The sequence below is a fragment of the Diprion similis genome, chromosome 11 (assembly GCF_021155765.1).
Source record: "Diprion similis isolate iyDipSimi1 chromosome 11, iyDipSimi1.1, whole genome shotgun sequence".
In the NCBI taxonomy this organism is placed as follows: domain Eukaryota; kingdom Metazoa; phylum Arthropoda; class Insecta; order Hymenoptera; family Diprionidae; genus Diprion; species Diprion similis.
In genome coordinates, this window is record NC_060115.1 from 8,987,856 (window position 1) to 9,004,916 (window position 17,061).

At 37.1% G+C, this 17,061-nt stretch overlaps 1 protein-coding gene across 1 annotated transcript; it reads right to left on the reverse strand.

Annotated features, from left to right (window-relative positions):
- Window positions 1-5,683: 5,683 nt before the first annotated feature.
- On the reverse strand, window positions 5,684-8,677 carry LOC124412187 (natterin-3-like). Its single transcript, XM_046891868.1, has 4 exons — window positions 8,625-8,677; window positions 6,822-7,021; window positions 6,458-6,601; window positions 5,684-6,014 (listed from the first exon to the last, which is right to left on the reverse strand). Exons 1-4 carry the CDS (start codon window positions 8,629-8,631, stop codon window positions 5,928-5,930), a joined length of 438 nt encoding a protein of 145 aa, XP_046747824.1. The 5' UTR covers window positions 8,632-8,677; the 3' UTR covers window positions 5,684-5,927.
- Window positions 8,678-17,061: the final 8,384 nt, after the last annotated feature.

Sequence of the window (17,061 nt, forward strand, 5' to 3'; positions counted from 1 at the left end):
GATTAAAATTCTTTTCACACCGCTCAAGTCTAATCGAAACTAGCAGTTGGTTAAACGTTTTCTCTTAAGCAAAGTGAATGTTTTGATTACTGATCAATTAAGCATGGTTGTAATACTTCTATAAATATATCGGATCGATTAAACAAGATATCAATTGAGTTATCGGGGTTATCAATACCAAGGTTATCACACTGTTTTGGGCATGGCGGGATAGGCAATGATGATGTATTATCACATTTGTTAATATTATTGTTGATATTATTATGGATTAAGAATAGAAGTTTCAATGAATCCATATAAATTCGTTATGTGTTTATAATTATAGTCAAAAAAATTTGGTTAATCAGGTATAAATTAATATTCAATCGAACCTTAATGCAAACGTGCCAATTCCTGATCATTCGTAATACCATGACGGACAGCTTTTTGCAACTATAATAATACATCCATTGGAAAAAACTTTTCTCAAAATTCGTATCTCGAACAATGATTAAATACACCCAACAATCATTGATCAGTTACTTTAACGTGTTCAATGAAAGTGGGGATTATCGCATCAAAGACGTCTATGGCTTTTAAACGATTGTTTTTCGTGAAATAAAAGTAGATGGGACATTGTTTGGAAGGTGAACGTGGATTCGCATCACGATCCATTGAAATTTGATGAACCGAAATGGTGTAATGACCGTGCCGATTTTGGCACAGTTCGTTACTCACCAGTTTCTGCATCCTGTGTGCGTAATTTAGTCGGCTCTGTAGGTTGAACGATTATCATTCGGCCGTTCGTCTCTTTTGTCAGTAGTACAAGGTCAGCTGAAAGACCCCCTCAATTCCGATCCCCTCGTTTTTGGCTCGGCTGTGACTCAGCGCCACATGTCGATTCTCACTAAATCCCCTCGTAGTCTCTCCTCCCAAACACTCCCGACAGTCTCTCGTCCTTCCATCCCTCTGCGCTCCAGCCCTTATAGGGACTGTATCTTAACTACGTTACATGCAATGTACTGTGATCTCGATTTCGATGCCTTATACTGCAGTGTGCCTCGGGCAGTATTGAGTGGGTGACATAATGGAATACGACAATTTGGCAGAAATCATATTAGCCGAACGTTTTCACTCACGGAAAATCATTTCAAATGGAACAGATGCTGCATTTTCTTTGTCACTTGTGATTTTTACTATGTCTTCAAAATCAACGAGGATTCAAGGTTTAAACACAGTGTTTTCAATCTCACTGGTCAAGATATCGCTTCCTTAAGATGCCTATCAAGTCCTGTGACGTAAGAAGTATCCATGAATTTCTTGGTAGCCAGAATTACCGACCCTTCATACTCGAATTACCGCGATGAGTACCATACCATCAAAAAGATTAACCATGAATAAACCCGAGCCACATTCAAGTTTGTCGCATCAATTTAAACTGCCGTTTGATCAAGCAATGTTTCACTAGAGCGCAGTCTTTCGAAAATCATCAAGGAGACCTTACTGCGAACAAGCTTAAAACCTCACGCAGGTATATAAAGTATCATGCTCACAGTAAGTCAGATATCGTCCAGTGGATGCGTTGAAGCTCTTAATAGGAAATCGCTGAATATTCTATGCAACTCGAGCATTCAATCAGAGATGAGTCTGGGCTGGTTTCCTGGCATCGAGTGGGTATGGGTGTGCCCTATGGGTGCGTGCTCCGCGTGTGTATTACCGCACGACAAACCCATCCAATATAGGAAGGAGGTTGGAGATAAGCCGAGAAGAGTGAGTATTGATGGGGTTCTGGTCGAGCGAGCGAGCATTTGGATTTCAGGACCTTTGATGCTCGCAGCCTCAAGGGCGCTTGAAAATTGAACTCAATCATCCGTAAATACCCATTACCGATCTGCACGTGTTACACACGATGCGCTGTCAGCGATCATGCGCACGCTAATGTGCCCTGCACAGTACACCAGGTCTGGGTATACATATACTATACCTGCATCGCCGCCATTGATACGTAGGTACTAATGAATATGCATTTCGTGTCGAGGTGAAGTGGACGTTGATTGGACAAGACCATTCACGGTTCGGGATGATCCTGAAACTGGACAATGAGACGTCAGAGAGATGCTCTCCAATCATATAGTAAGCCTTGCCTGTTATACACCTGACAGCTTTGATGAGATGCTGCAGTGATAGTTCTCGAAGTTTTTTCCGCAGGGATAATCAATCAATATTGAAACGAAACGTAGGAGGTATTAGAATTTGACTTCGCCTTTATGCACCTTTTCTCGTTCACCCTGAGACATATCCGAACCCGAACAATAACTTTGAACAATAAGAGAGACAGTCGAGTCCGTTGAATCCTTCGTCTGGAACGTCGTTACTCAACCGGTGAAAAGAAACGAAACGCCCGGATATTTTCCACTCAGAGTAGAGTTCAGAGAACTCTGAACGCTTTAACAACGTCGATGGACTCGCTCGATTCCTATTATTAACTGAAGTCCTGCAAAAGTGGAAGAGATTTTTCTTCGGGTAAATTGATATCCATAAATTTTATTCCCTTTTTACTCATCAATGCGTCTGTCCCCGCCACGAGGGTTGAACAAAGCGTCGCTATATTTTCCTCGGCTTTTTCGGGGCATCGAAATTACTAGCTTTCGGGACTTACTAAACTTCGCCTAGATGATTACTCCGGAATTAGCCCGCCATTGGTTTTCGGGTTCGTGAGCCCAGCGTGTAATCTGTGAGGTTCCCATTCGCCCTCGAGTCACTCTGATCTACCGTCAGTAATTGTCTTTGTAGTTTAGTTGCTTACTGATAGGATCTTAGTACTCTGGCGAGAAGTAGGAAAGTAATTTTGCGGTTGATTCTAACATAATTACGGACCACAAGCAACGTGAAACCGATAAACAGTGAGAACGCAAAACAATACGTGCACTAATCAATATAATTGAACAAAATAATATTGAATCAATACAATCGATATAATTAAACTATTCTTAAAATCTCAGGTATTAACCAGAATAAACTCAAGCTTAGAAGCATCAGTGAAATGAATTTTACAGCGATCCCAAAAAATTACTAGTTAAATAACGACGTTTAATAAAAAGACTCTTTTTGTTTTAACAGTCAAAAAACGTGTCGGAAAGCGCAAGGGGCGATAAAAATCGCCGAGTGCCAGGAGAAACGGGGTCGTGAAAATCTACCCTTTCAATTACAAACCGGAGATCTGATATACCGAATGATGCTTCACTTTTAAAGGCCGCACGAACGGGACCAGCAGCAAGTAACTTCGGTCCAGGGATTATACTCGATTTCATTTATTTCGTTTTACTATTTTTCTTATCAGTCGAAGAGCTAGAGCTATTTCTAACCTTGCTGTAGCGGGCGAGCTGAAGCTGACGATTCGTGGCTGGATGGGGAATTTTATAGACTTCAGGGTTCCCATCGCAGTGCCCAGGGGGATTTCCCGCTTCACTGCCGCTCACAAAATTATGGGAGGGAACAATTTATTTATCAAAACGAACGACGAGGGAAAGATAATCGGATTCCTACTACTGGCTTAACGAATTTCCGTGCTCGGGAAACATGCTGTATTACCAATCTGTCGAAGGAGATACGTCGATCAATTATTGTTCATATGACCACGTGATATTAAAAAAAATTATTTATACAGTGTGGTTGTAAGTTTTCTAATGTGTTACCCTTACCTGCCGGAGTCTTAACGTCGTCGAGAGATGATCTTCACTGCTGCTTTATATTTGAAAATTGATTTGTTTATCAAGATTCAGCGAATAATTTACTGCAGTTTCAAGAGCGTAATACCAGAATGGACTATAATTATAAGGAAAAAAATTCTAAACGTTAATAGAGTACCTATTGTATAAGTAAGAGGAAATTCAAATATTTTTCATTTTCCTGTTGACTTCGTCGTACTTAAACATTACATTTTTAATCTAGCTGACGGAAAGTCTGAAGCAATGAATAACGTATAATACATAGGTAACTGCAAAAGTTGAGGAAAAGAAAAAAACAGGCCGGAATCTTGGCCTCCGGTAGAAAGTGGTCGATTTGTCTTGAGTTTTGTTCGAGCGCTTACGTATACATATATATATATATATATATATATATATATATATATATACCTGTAACACTAACTTCTGAGTTGTGTTTTGCTCGTGAAAACACTCTGCAACTCTGAAGTGTTAACGAAACTTATTCAACGGTTGATTTATATCAGGTAGAACACCACGGCGATGGTGGAAATATTATAAGATATCGTCCGTGCGGTTATCAAGTTGAAGCATCATTTTTTTTATTTTATTCCCCGAACTCCCTGAACTTTCTGAAGTTTATATCTGCGATCGGGATTTAATCTATCGGTCATATTACTTTTTCGTAAATACTTCAATTCAGCTGAATGAGAATCTGTGACGTAAGGTAAAGTTGATTAATTTACTTTTTAGTAGAAAGTAATTTACTCGAGGTATTTGAGACCGCTCCGTCAACAAATTTAATGAATTTTGTTTAAAAGAAAAAAATATGCGAAACCAATTGACAAGATACGTAAATTAATCAAGTCAAATGATCGTAGAATACTAAGATCAGCTATCGCTATTCCTGCGTAATCAACCATATCTAAATTTGAATAAAAAATAATAATCACTAAACATTTGAAAAAGTACCTTCTCACAATTCACATAAATTGAATAATTATACCACAGTTGATATAATTTATAAATTTAAGTATTATAATTTACTGCCAACTTATTATTCCGCTGCAGTAGATAATGGTGGAGAAAAATGCGGTGTATGGTTCGAGCAGGTACGATGTTCTTTGGCGTAAAAAATGAGCCTTCTGCATTGGTTCCGCAGCGATAAAAACACCAAATCTTTTCCGTTAAATTATTACACGCGGAAATAAGAACCTGCAGACTAGTGTGAATTTTCGAGGTAGATTAAGGACATAAATTCTGCAGATATATTCCGCGTCTACCGCCAGTAGTGAGGTGTTCGAACGTCGTGCAGTTTGGACGAAAAAGTCAGCTCCTCGTTGCAAAACACTTTACAAAGTTGTACAATGTTTACAACGAACATGGACAAAGCTTTTCGTAATCTTAAAAATATTTTGTACCGGAACCACATTTCACTGATTTCACTTCGGAAAAGTCGGAATAAGCTAAGTTAATCGAGTCGTGTTTCACTCGGTGCTGTTGCTATCTGCTAAGTGCTTTGAGGCAGCAGCAGCAGCAGCAGCAGCAGCCGCTATAACTTTGTTCTCTTTGTATGTAGCTTCTCACCCCGGCATCAGGGGCCGATTTAGCGCTGCGATTTTTGCCGCTTTGTTCATCCCTAGACGTACCAGATGGCATGGAAAAGCAGATCATGATCGAGCGTGGACAGCCTTTTTCTCTGCAGCAGCCTTTTCATCGACATGACGAATCATCGGGTAAACATGTTTACCTTACCACCGTAATGTAACAGATTCTGAGAATGTGTTGAGTAACTATCGTTTAACTCTAACGCGTAGACACAAGAAATTACAAAACAAGGGAATGAACGTGCGAATTTTGAAGTCGATTCAAGTGTCGAAGAAGACGCATCTAATATGTATTTTTCCGTTCGGAACTGACAACTTCAGTTGCACTGCGTAGTTTCAACTTCTTTCTTTAAAAGTTGCGTGAAAAGGAACAAATGTTTCAATATCAGACATATTTATTTCTTATACACCATTAGGGGATCGAGTATATGGCAAACGATCTTGACGAACGTACAGGTTCATTACACTAGAGTGATTCCTTAACACTAATGAACATGATGATGTTAACGAGGTGCAAAGGGTAGCATAATGTGAGGAAGCTGGGAACACGGGGACCCGCAGAATATCGTTTAACCGTAATTTCTGGTAAAGTTAACGCGTGCACTTACACCTCTGTTGCACTATGGCAACTGGCAGGTTACATTTGCACAAGAACTTCGTATTCCCGGAGGGCAACCTCTCTTCCTCCGAATGGGACGTACAGACAGCCGTGGCTCGGATGTATCTGCGCAATGAAAAATTGTTGGATACAGAATTAGTAGATATCACAGTTGAGCTGGTGAACAAAATACAGATTGTACGTTTATATTTACACTCCGGTACAATCTTGTCAGAATGATAAGATAAAAACTTATGTTACACCCTCTAAGTTGTACGAATGATAAGAAAAATACTTGACCATTTGATAAGAGACAGAACGATAACCTAATCCAAACGCATACCTACTGCGGTATGACTCATATGCTGAGTGAACAAATTACGCGTTACTTATCCTGAGGATTTTTATTCATTCTATTCACAATTAATAAATAAATTATGCTATTCACATTTACTCTCAATTTGAAGAAATATTGTGGTAGTGAGAAAATAAGAATGAGCTTATGAGCCACAGATATATGGTGCAAATAAGGTGTTCTTTTTTTTTTTTGCTTTAAAAATAGATCTTACTTTTCCAACGGTCGGAGTTCCCTGCTGATAGCCACGACCAACGTATAGCTTTTCGCCGTTATTAGTTGTTCCGGATTCTACGGCACCATACGGTACTTGACCATTCCGATCAGCAACCCAGTGGAAATCGGCAGGCATTAAAATCTGCATGTACAAAAGCGATTATTTCAACAACGTTTTTCGTATGTATGGTGGAAAGTTGCATTAATCACTGCGTGACCTTTTGCTACAAAAAAAATGGTTGGAGAAAATTTTCAGCAATCAGATGAGAGGTGGAACCTCTACTAAAGGGCGTCTGGAGGCGAAAGCGCCTCACCGGGAAGTTATGCAGCGGAGGGTTGCGCAAGAGTCAATAAAAACTCACCTCGAATTGTCGTTTCTCGTGTTCCTGACCCCCGTAAGCCACGTACGCGACGGCATGCTCGGGTTTCGCTTTGGCCGGCAAAACATCCCCGTTATGGATCGCTCGACCCACGACCAAAGAGGCACCGTCAGCGTCACGTCCAGCGCAAATCATCCCAGGGAGAGTCGCCCGCATCCCTGTGTACGGCACCCATTTGTAACCTGTGGTGAAATGGTCGTTGTAATTTGAATTTTGAAAAAGATTTTAGGGAGAGTTTTTTACAGTTCAACCTCGTCTGAAACTGTTGAATTTTCATTCCATTTCTGGAACCTCAATTATTTCTGTAACCTTAATTATTTCCTAAACTTTGAGAATAGAATGCGTTAAGGGGGTATTCTGGTCTAGAAATCGAAAGAATTGATTTTTTTTGTCTCCATATTTTCAATGTTTAGACCTTTAAGAATAAATCTCTAAGATGATTTTTGGAAATTCAAATTATTACCGGAGTTGCAGTTATTTTTGTGACGCGCCAGCTAAACTGATCCGGCCGAGACGGACCTTTAAACGCGTTTTTCTCGAAACACATTTTTTTCGATACGTTTGATATGATATCTCAAGTTCAGATGGGCCGATTTACTTGAATTTTGGTGGAAATGTTCTTTGTATATCCCTCTATGGTTGGAAGCACGGATTAAAAAAAAATATATATTCTTACTGTTTTGAAAAAATTCGGGAAAGTCAAAAAACAGGGACACAAGAAATTTTTTTTTCAAAACTGTGGCATTTTTTGAAAATTCTTTTTTCCCTTTCCATGCTCCGAACTATTGAGAAGTCTTTACCAATAAAGAATTTCTTCTTTGGATTTTTTGTTTCAGAACACTACAAGAGTCACAAACACGTCGACCAGGATGCGCCTTTTTTGTTTATCATTATTTTTTTGATGCTTTTTTCGTATTCTTGAAACATCAATAAAGGTCTTGTAATAAAATGGATGGTAAAAATGTTTTTTATTTCCTTTTTATCTCACTTATAAAAATGCCTCTAGGCCTCTAGACCACAATCCCCCCTTAATTGCTACAGAGAGAAAGAATAATCTAATCAGAAGCAATGCGAATTAATAGTTAAGTAGGAATTATGCCTATCGAGTATGCGATAGAAAAACATACAATTATTAAGAATAAATGTACCTCTTCAATTATTCCTTAAATTTTTAATCTCTCTTATTGTACGGTGCTATAAAATTCTAGAATATTCCCTTTTTATACATGATATTTTTTATGTGTGTACGATAATAGACAATAAAAAATTACATGTTCGTAAATTTTTTTTTTATTTCAAATTGTTAGCGTGCATTGAACAAATTTGATGCAACAAGCATTTGAAAAAAAAAATTAAAAAAACAGAAGGACTCTTATTTCTTCGGCAACGTATAAATCGTAATTGCTCCGAATTGTTTAATAAGAAAACTTGACTCTTCGACTGCCTATACCGCAGACGTAGAAATGAAGATAAAAAATATCCAGAAACTGAGAGATTTTTATCACGTAATATGAAGATGGATTGATTTCAATTCCGTGTGGTATTCCGTATTCCCATTAGTTACTCAGTTTACGACACGAAATAATCAGTAGCTTTATCTTCAAGTTCGACATTTATGTGTTCGAATGCTTCGATTTTTGTTTCCTTCCTTTCAACGTTAATTACAACGTATCACCGTCTCGATAATTGAGTTAATTACGGTCATTACGACTGAACAAAAACTGTACTTTTGAACTGAACTTGAAATTGCACAAAACGAAATATCAGATGACTAGTTCAACTCACCGGGCATTTTTGGATCCACTAAAGTCCGGTAGCGTCTAGTCGGCAGTCTTCCACGATCGGTACTAGCTGCAAACGTTGAACATATACGACGAGTACAGGTCAAAGTCGAGATAAACGTAGCGAAGCCTTCTCATTGGCGGAATCCTACGTACGTTTTATCAGGTCGGTTCCTCCGCCCTGATAACTACAATATTTCCGGCGTCCACTAATTCGCATTCCTCATTGGGGAAAAGGAATTTGCAGCTAGTAGAGGAGGGCGGGGCAAAGTGGGCCCGTTAAGAAAATAATGCCTAAAATCGGAATAAAATGTTCACTTTTTATATGAACAATTATGTTAAATTATTATCTAGCTTTCTCGAGAACAAAGTAATCAGAAATTTAACTTAATATATATATATATATATAATCAAAAGTTCAGGTGGTTAAGTTTATCCCTTGTTATTTAAAAAAAATTCAGGGAACTCATTCAACCCCAAAATTTTTGAGACATCAAAAATTTTAAGGTGCCCACTTTGCCCCACCCTCCCCGATCTTTAAATGCCAGCGTTAATTATAAATTTGTGCAATAAATTTCAATGGAAAATTTTTAATCAGTATCAGGAAATGTACTAACGAGAAGATCGCGTCAGCAGTTCAGCGCTTCAGATAAGTAAAATCTCAAGCTTTATTGATTAATGTAGAATTTTATTAAACACAACGAAACAGTTTATTTATACGTAATTGATAAGATACAGTACTGATACTGCATTTATAGAGAGATGATGACGCATCGTGTGTTTTCCACGTAACTGCGTGACTGGTACGGGCGTGCATTCAAACCGATAAGATAGGAAATGTCGAAATGGAAACGAATCATTGTCACTTTCAATGCGCGATAGACTTCGAACTTGAAACTTTCTCCGACGGATAACAGATTTATCGGAAAGAAAATTTTTCCCGGAAGTTCGAATTCTATTTATACACGGTTAGAAAATAAATATCTCAGCAGATCCACTAAAACTTTTGAGTCGATTTAACCATTTTTTAATCTATTGCTAGATGGAGAAAAAAATACAATATTAAAATTACAATAATTTGTGTCGTATTTACGAACAGAAATATCATTAAAAAAATTCAAAAATAAGGTGAAAAACAAGGTCAAAACCTGATTGCCAGAGAATTCTTCAGTATATTAAAATACGTTCTATGTATAATATAATTTAATTTCAACACAGCATCCGATAAAAATTCGGAATAACTCTGAGTATTTCATAGTAAAGGAGCCAAAAGAAAAATTCTGCAAATTGCCAACCAGATTTCAACCGAAATAAATCTATACATAATTTGCTTCTTCAGATTGTAAGAATGACAAAAAAAAGTATTCACCAACGTACGTCTTGAGCCAAATTAGGTTTATTTATTAAAAGTTTGTCATATTTTTTATAACAGTACAATAAAAAGTATCAAAATTTCCCAAGTTTATTTCAATTATACAATCAACTTTATTTTTATCATACAATTACGAAGTGTGGCGGATGGGCTGGTTATCATTCTGTGTTGGATAACGAAACTGGCTTGCGTGAACTGTTTAAATGGTCTTTAAACGGTAATGATTAAACTTTTACTTGCGTGCTTTAAAATGTATATCATTTGTTTTTGAAATAGAAAAGTGCGACTGTAGTAAGCGTGGGTTAGTCCCGCTTATCTGTAGACGTTACTGAAATGGGTAAATAATGAGTTGATCAATACCATCCTCCTAAAAACGTTTCCACGAGTACAGTTTTCGTTCCATTATAGATGTCGAAATTGATACGAAACGAGAATATTCTCTGACTAAACAAATTTCGTGCGTGAAAATAGCGTCGAATACACAAATACAGGTTTCACTATTTTCATTCATTTGCATGACTTGACTTGATTTTATGCAGGAAAATTTAGCGACACTAATTGAAGAATAAGATATCGTAGCATGTATTTCATCTATGACTGAATTTAGTTGTCGTATCTAATAAGCACAAAAATAAATTAAATAGCGTCGTCATCTTGTTAAAAAAAAAAAATCCGTTCACGAACAACGATAGCCACACTTGAATAGACAGTGAAAAAATATTGTAGTTTATTTTCAGATAACTCTTGACCGAGATATAGATGTCACGATGGAGGGGTAATTTTTTTTTTTATTAGTTCTTAAGTCAAGGCCCATATCTTTGTTGAATCTGAATATTTTCTAGTAAAAAGTGATAAGAAACAAGTTTCGTATACATTTAATAAAATACCAATAGCACGATGCTTTTATAATCAGTTATCCCTGTGAAAAAAATTCTGAAAAATCAGCTATTTTGTCGACCTTACCTCGCTTAAGTGGTTTCGAAGCTGTCGGTAAAACGATGCCAATTCTACTGGATAATTTATTCTTCAAACCGATTATCGAGACGATTATATGTTTGGTCCATAATGGCTTTAGCCTTATGGGATCTGGAGTACACCCAGAGGGTAGTGAGGCAGGTGAATAGACTGTACATGAAATGCTTTGATCAATAGCAGTTGATTAGTCTATTGACTGCAGTAATTCATTGGAGTAATTTAATCGTCTGATTCTATAATTAAGGTTATCGATGATCCGCAGTGTTATTAGTTGTAAATGAGACTTGGTTACAGAATTAGAGATTATAATTGTTCAGAAGTAATTTTGCGAAATTGGTCATCGAGGCAGGCTAACACTGAATTATGGTGTTTAGACCTTCTATTTTGAAATATTTCTTATTCTCCACTTGGTGTTTTCAAATTCACCCACTTATTTGTCAAACATCACCATCGATCAAGTTGTCGAATGAACATTGCCGGTGAAACTTTGCAATTCTCGTTTTAGATACAAGATGTATCAAGAAATTATCGAAATTATGATTATATTATTTTCAAATCAGCAAAGATTATCTCAGTAAAATAATTGCTATCGTGGAATGAAATCAAACAAATCCAACTTATCTACGTGATTTTTTACATTTTTAAGACGAGATCCAAAATACCCATATGTGAGCTCTTGTTCATTATTTCAGAGTTTTTCTATTTGAAGTTTGGGAATATTATAACGATTTATCAATGTAAGAATTTGAATAATACTTCGTGTACGAGAATCTCGTAAACTCAGTATATTTGATGAATTCACTGATTTCTTCTCTACTTCTCTACTTGCATTTCTTGTATATAGTTGACACTCTGCATTTGAACGTATTCCTTGAGAAACTGAGAAACGTTATAACTTCACGAGAACTTCGTATTCTTTGAAACTGACGTTCTTAAGGAAGCTACCTCCGTAGGTGCATCTGTGTGGAAAATTGTTTGACATCATTCACCGGTATTACAGCGGAGTCGAAGGTATACTATCATAATAACAATTTATCATTGTCACTCAGATTCTTGGAAGAATTGGAGCACAGCTTGCAATAAAACGAATACGATTTTCCCATATTTTTCAACTCTTAAATTCATATTACAATATTCATTGCGAAGGGTGTTTTGAATAATTATTTTACAAGTTTAGTTCCTGAGGATCCCCTAAAAATCGCAAGATATTTCCCCGATAAATAATGTTGCAAATTTTACTAAAATCGGTATCGTTAGTTTAAAAATGGGTTGAATATTGTTGGAATAACACGAAATTGTGATCAAAGTAACTATATTTAATGTGATTATATTTATTATTTGAAAAAATCTGGGTACCCTTCATTGCGAATCCATTTGTACAAGCAGTAAAGCATCAATTATCATTCTCCGTTTTTGAATCCGTAAAATTGGGCGAGTCTTCGTCAAATATGATCTGCTTCAGGCACTGAGTCGTTGATTCTACGTGATCATTGTTTTGTACAGCCAGGTCAAACGCAATTCTCATTTCCATTGGTTCAGTGCCGCCCGGAAACGTGTCAATACCATGCGCCAAATTTCCGGCCTCAGCAGGTGCAAACTCTTCAGGACTTTTCTCCAGGGGTTTTCCCCTATCGCGGAAAAGAATTGGAAAAAATACCGTTTCTCAGACATCAGAGTTGTGGTCTGGACCCTATTCACGATCAGGTTCAGTGTACGGGGGTGTAAATTAATTTGTAGACGAATACGCGATAGGACTATGAGTTTGACAGACTTTGACAGTGTCCCTATTTTCAAAATATAAAATAAAGTTATGTATCTAACCGTAAGGTGAGTGAATTAATTTTCAGAAGTAGAGTGACTTAAAATCACTTCCCTTCTATTCTTTGTTGTTTTTTTTTCTTCCTTTTCATACTACAGGTTAGAATTTATGGATACTCAGTCGAAATGAAAGTTTTATTAATTTTTTTTGGGAAGAGAAGGGACTTTAAGTGGAATTCAAGTATTAGAAAATTGATTTTGTAGATTGCTTTAGTTACGTATTTCTCAAATCAATGAAAAATAAATGTGGAAAATTCATCAGCATGCAATTGAATTAGAGGTTTCCTGAACTGCCAACGAGACCATCTCCTGAATGATAAGGTTGTTTGAACAGGAAAATGACGTCTAAATGGTTTCAGAAGAAACAATAAATATCGATGTAAATATCAGCTTATGTACACAGAAAACTGTTTGTTGAATCGATTTATATTTATTTGATCAAGCCAAACATGGTGAAACAAGTTTCTTCTTGTCAGCCAAATTTCACTTGTTCAAATGAAAACATCCATCGGGTGAATAGTTTCGACTGATTCAACTGAAAAACTTTCGAGGTGAAGAATTTTTTTAAATAAATATTTTGCAAAATTTCATTACTTATTAAAGTACTCTTTTCAGTGTGAATCTCGAAATGCCAGAGGACATTGCAAATAATAAATTATGCGAAAGAGAAGTTTTTTTGAAAACTTCACCATTGTACGTTGGGAATAATGATTGTTCAATAATCAAATATTGCTCAGTTTGGGATTCTGTTCGCTTGATTAGATTTCTTTGAAAATGATTAGAGACCCAAATCTCGGTGGGTCGTATCTATAATCAAAATTTCAGGACAAGCCATCCAACGGCTGAACAGATATTACGCTCTGATGATTCCTTTTAGCAATAATTAATAAGATCAATGTGCCGGATTGGATTTTACTTAAATTTAATAGCGGTCGAGAATTTCGAAGTAACGAACCTGCCTTTAATACGCCAACGTTGCGATTATCTGTACACGGCGGTTCGCCAAGAATCGTTAATTCTGATATCAAATTTCATTAAAAACGGAGACTAAAGGTTCTCTAAATTCGGAAGTAACTCTCTAGTTTCCTTTAAACTGAAACAACTAAAAATGCAAGACTTGAATATTATAAGTTAAACGATACTATCTATAAAGAATACATCCGGAAAATTTTTTTCCAGCAATCTCGTCATTAATTTAGTCAGAAATTTGCTGTACAGAATTTTTGCAAGTCTTGGAGAACTAGGTGAAAAGCAATGGAACATTTATGAATGAAGTTTTGTTGCAAATTGAGACTGCTAAAATTTTCCACAAGAAAAAAGCTTCAAGAATTTCATCACTTATCGTTGTTGCCAAGCGTGGTGCAACGTGTTCTTCACACCCCATATAACTTTGCCAAAGAAAACTGTAAGGTCGTTGAAAAGTAAGCATTAGAAAGCTTAAGTCTCTCCATTCAAAATGTCTCCTAAGAGTGTTCGCCGAAAGTTTATTGGACGCGTTACGCCGTTCGATGGCGATATCGAGTCTCCGTATTTATTCTATAAGTTTTGGCATAAATTTCTTGAAGCGAATTGATAACGGCCAAAGAAACTTGCCGAAATGTTCTTTTCAATACGTCTTTGATATTATTGGCAAGTGAGGTGGAAAAGGTAGAGATTAATTTTCGGGTTTAACGATTCATTAAACATTATACGAAGCATCAAGAAGCGTGACAAAAAAAGTTTCTTCGTCTGTTGTAACAAGAAACAGAATTTCACTTTCAATTTCACAGGATTGAAATTTAAATTCTAAACACAGCATGTCGTCGTCGACTTAGAATTTAGATTGGCAATTGGAATAACATGCAACGACGAAAAAAAGAAACGAAACACAGGTTAACCGAGGTTTGAGAATAACAAAAAAAAAAAAAATTGATTCAATTTTTCCAACAATATTAATTCACATTTATATCGAAATAATTACTCTCGAGTATAAAAAATCTATTAGTACTTTTTTTATTATCAGAAATAGCAAAAAACGGTAAAGAAATATATCGAAAAGTTCTTTAAGTATACAAAAAATGGATATAAAACGGGTGGTAAGAATACTTATCACTATGACTCAAAGGACCAACTCATTCAGCATTAATCCTACATTACCTCCATTGATTCTACATCCGGTTGAGCTGAAATCGATAATTTTTATTGCAAGATGCGTTGAGTCTGCGAGCCGGGTATCAGTCGAGCGAATGTGCTCTCATGTCCGTCGTCACCTGGGAATTATTAACCCCATATAATTCCCATTGTCCCGCGGAAAACCCGAGGTCGACGTCCAAACCGTCGGGCGATTCCTTTGTCTCTCCGTCATGAACGGAGATACGATTTTGCACGCGGCTACCAGGCGAATCTCCCGGCGGTTTTCGAAGGCGGCTGACGGGGATGAAGAGGAGGACCAGGACCAGGACCAGGACCAGGATCAGGACGAGAAAGAGAAAGAGAAAGAGAAAGAGAAAGCGGAGGGGGAACCCCTGCAGATCTGGGTGCCGAGGGCAGGGCATGCAGACGTTGTTCCCGGGTCACGATTGCGCGCGTTGCCAGGGCAACATCCTCAAACCAATCCTGGTGCATTTGTACCGGGTGATCGTCCTCGACGCGACGTGATCCTGCGGATGTTGGCTTCGCCCGCGCCTTGCAGCAGCAGCTCGAATTATTACGGATGAGTCAAAGGTTGAGAAAATAGGAAGAAAAAAAACATTCAAAGAGTCTCCTGCAGCACTGTTGTTTACGCTAATGATGATTATCGTGTATGGAATACCGTCTTTATTCTGTAATAGAAATTATGAATATAAACAAATTCGAACGACATACGCAATTAGATAAGATATCGAAAATCTGAGAAAATATTTTATAATTATTTAAAGGTTTAGAATAGTTATTAAACTCTGGTATTTTGTACCCCATTGTTTTTTTGTTTTTTTGTTCAGCTCATTTTCGATTTGTAATTAGATTAGAAACAGTAGATTCGTCAATTTGGCAGGAATCACATTTGCGCGTTTTAATTATGGGTACGGTAATGACATATTCGTTTCAAGTTTTCTATTGCTTACAATTTGGGGGCATTAGCTCGGCGAGCAAAATGAGGCCAAAAACATAGTAATTGGATACCGAAAACACCAGAGTTTAATCACGTTCAATGAACGTTCCAATTATCAAGCCTTTTCTCAAATTACTGATATCTCAGCGTGTCTTATTCGAACTCGTTTATTTATATGTTGTTTCAACTATGTTCACCGTTATTGGCGCATGTAGTATTCCTAAATTTGTGCCTAAAAGTAATTTAAATACAATACTGAAGTTTGTTTAATTGTTATTTACAACAGACGTTTGAGAAAACAGGTAAGTTTTTTTAAAATCCGAAATATCGTTCTCGTGTTTACAAGAGCAAACTTCTTTTTACTGGTCAATAAAAAATTGACATCTGGAACCTAGACTGAAAACTTTTGTTGACCGGTATAATATACCGGATTGTAAATATCAAAGGAAAAACTCACCGACATCCATTAGATTGATTACTGTTAAAAACTGCTGTTTGATCCCTGCTTGAGGAGAATCTGGTTTCGATATTAGGTCTGGATACTTCGTATAATAATTCGCCGGCAAATTTAGCGTGATTGAAAGCAGTCGCCCACCCTTACGAGGAAGCTGACATATACAATATCAAAGAAAAAAAACCCTCCATTACCCTAATTATTGTCAACAACTCCTGTAAGCTCCTTGTGTTCCCGGAACATCTTTTTCATGTACTCCGCACGTAATGATATCGGTTTTTCAGATCCCTCGGTACGTTCCGCAGTCTTACAGCGAAACATCAAAGGCGAAATTTGCCCGTTGGCCTGATTACCGCCAACAACCTTTTCCCGATTTCTCCCCTGAAACATTTCCTTTGAACCTGGCGGCACCAACAAGTTGAGCCGTGAGTGCAGAGTGTCACAATCACTGGATCACTTCGCGCCACGCGGTATCAAAGGCACAATTCCATCGCTTTCCAGTTACTGCCGACATCTTTTACTTCCTATTCTACTTCCCGTAAAATTCTCCAGTAAAAATCTGAGCTTCCATATTAATTTGCCTCCGACGATTGCGAGTCTGATCACTACAAGGAACCATCACTGGAATTGGAAAAAGCAATTTTGCGTCACTCAGTTTCTGATTGATTTTTCATTTGGAAAATTTTGTTCAACTGCATCGTTCGCCTAATTTAAAAAATTGCTTACACGGCTCAATAATTTTCTATTTCTAT

Bases quoted from the DNA above. Each gene is read 5' to 3' on its own strand.
- LOC124412187 (XM_046891868.1), bottom strand. The intron at 6,602-6,821 runs GTGAGTTTTTAT...TTGTACATGCAG, and splicing joins ACGAGAAACGACAATTCGAG to ATTTTAATGCCTGCCGATTT. The intron at 6,015-6,457 runs GTAAGATCTATT...TTCATTGCGCAG, and splicing joins GAACTCCGACCGTTGGAAAA to ATACATCCGAGCCACGGCTG.